General features: G+C 26.8%; 1 protein-coding gene across 1 annotated transcript in view; it reads right to left on the minus strand.

Annotated features, from left to right (window-relative positions):
- Positions 1–2,697, minus strand: part of LOC101510747 (hexosyltransferase GAUT11-like) — a 3,534-nt gene extending 837 nt beyond the window's left edge. The window contains exons 1-2 of the mRNA XM_073367947.1: positions 2,337–2,697; positions 1–833 (exon numbers count right to left, since the gene is read on the minus strand). Of these exons, the coding sequence (XP_073224048.1) occupies positions 1–833; positions 2,337–2,492 (989 nt within the window). The 5' untranslated portion in view covers positions 2,493–2,697. The remainder of the gene's footprint in view (positions 834–2,336) is intronic.
- Between the last annotated feature and the right edge of the window lie 6,313 nt (positions 2,698–9,010).

A 9,010-nucleotide genomic window follows, 5' to 3' on the forward strand; every position in this document is an offset into this window, starting at 1 on the left:
GGTTCAGCATTTATGTCTGGATAAGCGCCGAAATAAAAGGCTCGAGATTCTGAATTGAGCAGCTGTTTGACAATCGGAGAATAAGATTCGTTCAGCCAATGAAAGTCCTCAACATTCTGCACCTCTATGGTTGCGCCTTTAAAGTCGTTACTGAGGAACCACGCTTGCATTGTTCCATAGTTGACACTATCAGTTACAATATGAAAAACCAACTTTATCGGATATTCAGCATTGACAACTGTCGAGTTAACAACTACAGATGTCGCCAGTACATTATCCGAAAAGATGCAGAAATGATATAGATGCTGATCCGTGAGCCGAAGGGAGTTTCTCGTTTCGTCCGAGAGTTTTTGCAGGGAAGGTTTCTTTAACCAGTCAGAAGTAAGTTTCACATTTAAGCAATGAAGACTCTTGGGTAGTGCTTCAGCTGATATTTGAGCAAACACATTGCTTTGAACTGTTGCTGCAATAGCTCGTTCTTCAAGAGCTTGAATATGCGATTTCATTGTAACTATAGTGGTTGCAATGTCATAATGGATATCTTGTGCCTTGAAAATTAAAGAAGATAGGCTTTTAATAATTGGTTCGGCTGCTTCCTTGGTGACAGGATCTCCTGTCATGGCCGCTTTCGAAAGGAGAAGCTGACAACTTCTAATCTTTGAACTAAGCTCCCAAGCTAGGTGAAGATTATTGTGTTCTTTCGCAATAACCACATAAGCCTTGGCAAGAACCACTTCCTCTGCTAATTGTCTTGAAAACGATGTTGCGCTTAAATTTTCTTCAGTAAAATTCATTCTATCCTTACCAAAATGTTCAACATTTGTATTTCTCTCCTGCAATAAGGTAACTTACTCAGTAAGAAACAAATAGTTTTAACTGAAAATAGGGCAATGTAAAATTGTTGTAGAATTAAAAGTTATTGTCACATGGAATGAATGTCTTAACACATTTAGATACCTACTTATATTATTTTCTCATGCATCACTAGAAGCGTCGCTTATAACTAGGCACACGAGTAACCGCATTTCAAATTTTGATCCAGAAACATGGATTGTTCTTTTATTGCACTATTTATCATGTATAGAAGGAAAATTATCATTGATGTTGGAAGACTGAAAAGGAAAAAACTAAGAGCTTCTGTAATAAAAAGGGAAAAAATGATATAACCAAAAACGAAAAAGCTTTACAGTTGCAACAAAATCTTGGAAGGTAGATTTTGTATGCAACATAAGTAGATATCTAGAAACTAATCAAATGGCTATAGGGATAAGACAGAAGAAGTGATGGCAAGATTTTACAAGGAATTGCAAAATAGTATAAACAATTTCACAGAATGGAACATCCAAGTATAATGGTGCGTTTATGAACACCAAATATTTGCAAAAGGTATAACACTTAGTTCATGTTTAACATAGTAGTAAGAAATCACTGAATGATTTCTTCAACATCTGTTAGCAGGATAGCATTACTATGATCAAAAGAATGCAGTTAGAAAATTTTAATTTAGAATGAGACATGATCAAGTAACAAGTCTAATTGCAGGACTAATGATGCCTCAACATCAACCATAGGTGGTTATTCTTAAATTCAGAGCAGGAAATAGCAAAAGAAAACATAGATGAACTTTCACATATATGAGTTGATATCTGAAATTACCAAATCAACCATTTTCACTACAAAAGAGGAAGAATTTAAAAGAGAAAATCCACAAAAAAAAAAAATAATAATAATTGGATCTGTAGCATCTAGAGATAACCGACTGATTTTTCCTCATGAAAACAGGAAGTGACACTCCAAAATTTTATTCAAGGTGATCTTGATCCACATTGAAAATTCTTAATTTCAGCTGAATAAACAAAAGGAAAAAGAAAAGAAAAGAAACAAAAGAAGGAAGAAGTGAGTACCAGGAATTTGAAAATAAACATTAAAGATCTTTCACTCTTTCTTATTTGCATTGCTAATACACAATGCATCCCTCTCACATCAAATTGTTATAAAAAAAGATGAGAAAACACCAACAAATACAATTATGAAACAAAACCATTCAAATGAATTGAATTAATTAAAATACAATTATTCATGAAATGAATAATATTAATTGAAAAACAAGATATACAAAATACAATCCTGCAAAACAACAACGAATCCACAATTCTAAATTGCAATTAACAATGATCACAAAAAAAAAAAGTTTTAAAAGTCTCAGGAATAACATCACAACTCCAATTGCAACTGCATCAGCCACATTTTTACTGCAATATAATGGTTCACAATACTATGATCATATTCCAATGTTATAACCCCAATAAAAACAAGAGAAAGGAACATGTTATTACCTGAAGAGGATGCTGTTGGACCCGATCTTGATGATAAATATGTTGAACAAAAAACAAAAGCAAACCAACAACAGAGAACGCGCCAAGAAGAAAGCAGATCCCATAAGACAACCTCCGCCGTATCGGGCGCCGAAACTCGGCAGCCCGACGCCGCATTTTTTACACAACAAAACAATTCCTCACCTCAAAATCCAAAAACAACAACTACCTTTGTTTTTGATTTCATCAATGTCTCATATGTCCTTGAACGTGAAAACCAATGTTCACTCACTCACTTATTCACACATTCTTGGGATCAGAAATTTCAGAAAACGAGTAGAAGCGTTACTTGTGAAAGAAGTGAGAGCAAAAAAAAAAGTGTTTATTAAATAGTGATGAGATCATTCATAAATTTCTGTGTATTAAGTGACAGTAAATATGAGTTGAGAATAATGAAGCCGACAAATGGAAAAAAGGAGTAAATAATAATAAAATAAAAGAGTTTGTGTGTGAATGAATGTGTATATGTATGTGTGATTTCTTCTCTTTTCTCGAGTGAGAGAGTTAATGAATGAGAACAAAGGACAAAATATACACGTAGGATGAAAAAGGAAAAAGATGAAACTTGAAGGTTAAATCTATTGTTTGCTTTCTATCAACCGTTGGATTTATCAGGATAAAAAAATAAAATCTTGTTAAAATAATTATTTACGAGATAAAAAAAAAAACAAAAACCATGATTAAAAAATATTTCCATCAACAAGGGATAGTTGAGTTAAAATTTAATTTGATACATGTGATATATATTGCCAATTAAATATATATAACTTTTATTTATCAAATTTTAACTAATTGTTTTTAATTAAAAAAACGGATAATACTTAGTTACAAACATAAATAAGTAAAGTTTTAGCACACTCAACACAAATGAATAAAGATAAAAGAATAAAATAATATATATTTTTAAAATAATTAAAGTATATCTTGTAAATAAGACTATTTTATATCAACATTTAATATATTTCTTATAAAAGTGCCAACATTTAATAAAAATCCAATAAATATAAATGTGCTATTAATACTCTTATTTTAACAAAAGCAATATTTATTACAAAAAAATTAAAACAATATTTTATTTTTCTCAATTTTAAATTGAGATTTTAGTTTCTCAAATTTATAAGTTTTATGATTTTTCTCAAAATCTAATTTGCAATTTATATTTTTATGACTTGTAATTATCATTAACGACGTGGGATTTATATTTAATGATTCAATATTGTGGATTTAAACGGTGAACAGTGGACTAGAAATTTTACTACATTTTTTTTATTGACCAACTGTATATTTATTCTTTTTAAATGTAATTCCACATTATTAATGAATATGACACATTAAAAAAATTATTTTCAAAATAAATTGTGGAAAAGAAATTTCAAAATTTGAACTAAAATCCCAAATTAAAAAAGAAAATGAAACTAAGATATTTTTTTAATTGTGCTTTTTTTTAAGAAAAAGGGATTAAAAAATATATTTCTCACTTTATTTCTATTATATATATATATAATCCAATATGAAAATTATGTTATTTCCTTCTCTTTATTTATCAAAAATTGTGTTATTTTTTTTAAAGTAAAAGATAACTTTTTATACTTTTATTTTGTATTTGTAAGAATGAAAATAGATCAAATCAATGAATATGAGTTCATAATTTAGTCTAAGTCATGTTAGACCAACCTTTATTTTAAATAGACAGGATTAAAGTTTCTAAAAAGATATATATTTAATTAAAACGCTAATTAAGACTATATGCCACCAAAAATTCTTTTATGCTTACTAGGTTTGCTAAGTTAAGTAAATATCAATAATACTTTTTTAGTAGTATTATTATTTGTACATTAGATTTTGACTTTTGTGTCAAAGTATAAATTTGCTAACTTTTATAATTTTATGCATATTAATCCATATTAATTTTTGACATATTTTAATATAATATTATAAAATTGCATTAAAGTAAGATTTTATATATATTATTATAAAATTAAATTAAAGTAAGATTCTATATTAAGTCATATTTTTTAAATGTTATTTTAAATCTCAAAATAGAATTTCGTTTCATTGTCTATCCATCTCATGAGTTTTTTTTTATTTTTAATATTTGACTACTTATTTATAGATGTTAAAATAAGATAAGTTGTTAAATATATTTATTTGCTATGTACAAGGCTTTCATCAAAGTCATGCTTTAATCAAGGTTTGACTCATACCTAAAAATAAGTCTATCACTGATAATAGGTCAGATTTAGAAAATAAATTTTTTGATAAGTTATACTTAATTCTTACATAATCTAATTCAACCTAATCTATTATCACTCCTAGTTAATTGTAGTAGTTGATAAATAAGGAAATCAAGTTATATTAATGTAATACTTGAATATTGCAATATCGCATAATAAACTTTTTATCTGAAATTTATATTCCAAAATTCATTTTTAAATTGAAATTTTTTATTGCGTGATCATTATGATATATCATTAAAATACATAAAGATTAATATCATTTGATATAAGTGCATAATATGTTTATGTATCTTATTCATACATCAAATAACTTTATATAGATGTAAATTTAATAAAATATGATCCATGTTACAATAGCTTTCGATTTAAGGTGAGTCTTATAATACAAATATGCACTAAAATTTTATTGAACGGTTAAAAACTCATAATATACTAGATACTAATTTGTGAGTTGCGAAGTAGAATTTAATATATTACTGAGTATAAAATAATAATAATAATAATAATAATAATAATAATAATAATATGTAATTTAAAAGTAATGTTAATTTTGTTTTATACTAAAATATATTCAAGTGTTTATATACTTAAAGATAAATATATTTTTGAATAATTATATATAAGTTAAGTTTGTTTTAGTACAAAAAAAAAAGTAAAATATTGTTGGCTAATACAGTTCATGAAAAATATATTTAAATATGGAATTGATTTATTCAAGCTATTTGATTTCATTGAAGTGGTTCTTCTAATAATATTTTTTTAAATAGTTATGTATTTCTTTATTATTAATGTTATACATTTAGCTACAATATTTCTTCATTTTATATAATTTATATTAGTTTTGAAAAATTATATTTATAAATTTATGTATTTTTTCACATTTTCAATTTTAGATGTTCATCCTAATTCTGCACTCTCACTGTCGATCTAAGAATGTACTAAATAATACTATATGCTTTGTGATATATTATAATATTCAATAGTGAGTAATAGTTTGTTAAATCCAAAATATTAAAACAATTCATTTGTGTGTGCCTTGGAGTTGTTCAAATAATAATTTGACACGGTCAAGAAACTTCAAGAGTGGTTGAAAAAAATTATAGGTAAGAAAAGTTTGTGAATGTTTAATACAAAGAAAGTATCGAGTCAATAATGAAATAGTTATAAGTTCTTCATTTCCAAATATTTAATATTCTTCATTTTTTTTTCAATTATGCTTTGTATTTTTTTAATTATAAAAAGAAAAAATATTATGGGAGACACATTCAACATAGGGGAAAAAAACTCATTTTCTATTCAATAATATTGATATACGATCTTGAACAATAATTAACAATAAAAAAATAATATTATTGAAGTATATGTGAACTAAGAGTATGTCACACATAATGTGGCATAGATCTTGATATGTGTGTGTAGTCGAACTTGCATTGTGATGATTTGAAGATATTAGATGGTTTGTATTTTTTTGTATGAGTTTTTGAAATAAAAGTTTTGATGAGTAATTAGAGCTTTTTAAGTGTATTGATGAATCATTGAGTGATAAGTTAAAGCTAAAATTATATAATGTATGAAATAATTGTACTTGGGCAAGTGAAAAGATTTGCATTATATATTGAAGAAACAAAACATAATAAAATAAAAGATGAATTTGAAATGTGTCACATCAGAATTTTAGTGAGTTGATAAATATTAGAGGATATGACATATATGAAGAATTCAAGAGGATTCTGTTTTAATTATTATAATATAATACATTGATGTAATATGATCCTCTAATACTTTTGTTTATCTTCCTTAATATTTTATTTCCTAATTTTTATTAAAAAAAAGGAACATATTACTTCTTATAGATTTCTATATATAGATCACAAAGTATATTTAAATGATATATTTAATCTCAATTTATTTATTTTTAAAAGAAAAAACACTATATTTAGTTTTTTTAGTACCTTTGGCTCATTCTACGTTGCTTTTGACATGTAGCTCTTCTGGTTTTATTTCTAGGCAAAACTTTTTGTCTCATACATACTAAGAAAATATTTATAATTATTGTAATCTTTTTTTTTTATAAATAATTTTTTAAAATAAAATACAATTCAACTCCCCCTCGCTTTCTTGTGACTCTCGGATTATAGTTGCCTCTATAAAGTTTGGATACATTCATCAAGTATGTGTTTGAATAGACACATAATCTTTCTTTGGATATTTAACTCTCATTAAAAGGATAATACAATTTAATTCCTACATCAATTCAAGTGTATAAAGAAAACTTGGTTGATTTACATCAATTCCTAATAACATTTTATTTGATGTGTTCATGACTTTTACAAAAATCTTCTTTGAATATTTCCTTTTTCTTTTTATACATTGATCATTTTGAAATGTTCTTTTCTTGTATCAAATTCTTATCCTCAAAATGTTCATGATTGGATTATTTCTTTTGGAATGATGAAGATCATTAAGAGTTTCATGATGATCAACTTTTTTTATTTTCATTCTTCTTAATATCTAACATTATTAATTGAACATCATTAAATCGGACTACATCAATCTTCTTATGCTTTCAAATGTTTATACTTAAATACTAAAGAATATATTATTGGAATCAATTTGGTTATATACTTATGAGTTTTGATAATAACAAAAGTGTTTTATGAGCACAATATATTTGGCTTCATAGAGTATGAAAGAAGATTCGTGTTTTTGAAAAAAAATTAAAATAAGATTTGATTCAGCTTTACAATTGAAGAAAATCTGAAATAAAATTTGATTCAGATTTATAATCGAAGAAAATATTTAACCAAGTTGAAAAGAAGTTATGGTCTAGATTTATCTAAAATAAAATATGAACAATATCAATCTGAAGAAACTGAATCCGAACAAAATAGGAACAAAATCAATCTAAATAATTTACAAACTCAATCTGAACAAAATATGAACAAAATCAATCTAGAAGAATTGCTTAGACTGAATTTAAAAATAAAGAATTGACTAAAGGACATATTATCAAAAAGCATCTTGTTCATAATTATTTTTGAATTAGATCATTATTGACCAAGCTAGGAATGAAGATACAATTCAGAGTTAAACAAAGACTAAATTGAAGTCCTAATTTTATCTATAAATAGATACTCAAGGCTGAAGAACAAGAAGATCATCGAAAAATCAGAAAAGAGTAGAAGAACTAACGCTAAAATTCCAAATTCATCTTAGAATTCAAATAGAGAAACACTTGTTCGAATGAGAAATATTTTTTGAATGTTTTTCTTAGAGTGTGAGAGTTATTATTATTATCAACTTTGTTAGACGCAAACACTAAAAGTTCAAATCTTTGTATCCAACCCGATAGCGGTTTAGTCTCATACTCAATGTGGGGTTGTGAGAAGGAGACTAGGCTTGTAGGGTCAAGGTGATTAGTTTCTCAAAATTCTGGCGTGGTCAAGTTGCTTGGGAAGAATGGTTTCGAGGGTCAGGTGCTTTGTAATTCAATGTATTTGAATTAGTGGATTAAAGTCTTCTGAATGAGGTAACTAGATGTAGCCACGTTAGTGGTAAACTAAGATAAATCTATGTGTTCAATTATTTATGTTTTTATTGTTTTCTGCCTCTGAACTCGATCGCTTCTTATCCAAGTAATTCAAAAAAAAAAAAAACCAGCCTTCATCAAATTAGGAAAAAGTTATTAACTTTGACAGGCACAATTCAACCCCCTTTCTCGTGTTTGCACCTTCAATTGTTATCAGAGCATGGTCTCAAGGTTGGGTCTTTATGGTTATGGAAGGTAGTGGAAGTGGACATCCACTAAGTACTATAATAATAACATTGAATGTTTTTTAAGTTTATGTGATATATTAATAATTTGTTTAGGGACTTCATGGGTGATTAATGAAAAATATTGATAATGGGTTTGCCCCCCCTATCATATTAGCACACCTTCGTATATATGTTGAGAAGAGTGTCGTTGAAGATCTTGACACGTAGCAATAGTATATTGAGCAGCTAATAGATTTGTACTATTTGTAGTACTATTTTAGGCTATTGTTGTACTAATGGACAACTCTTCCGTACTAATTAAAGGATATAAATCATTTCCATGTTTTGATGCAATGTCATCAAAGGAACAAAATTATTTCGCTTAGAATTTTATCTTCAAAAGAATATCATTAACTTAAGTCAATCTTCAATGTTGACTTATTGACTAAAGCCATTGACTTTTCTAGATGATAGCTTTACCGAAGGAAACAATGCTTCATAGAATTTTCCAAAGTCATTTTCTTCATAAGAGGATTTGACTTTTATTATAACGTTAACTTTCTCAAATGTTTGGTTCAGATATTACTCTTGTTCTTTGAATAAGATTATCAACAAAAATCTTGACTCATAGTTGACTTTTTT

The sequence above is a fragment of the Cicer arietinum genome, chromosome 1 (assembly GCF_000331145.2).
Source record: "Cicer arietinum cultivar CDC Frontier isolate Library 1 chromosome 1, Cicar.CDCFrontier_v2.0, whole genome shotgun sequence".
Classification (NCBI taxonomy): Eukaryota; Viridiplantae; Streptophyta; class Magnoliopsida; order Fabales; family Fabaceae; genus Cicer; species Cicer arietinum.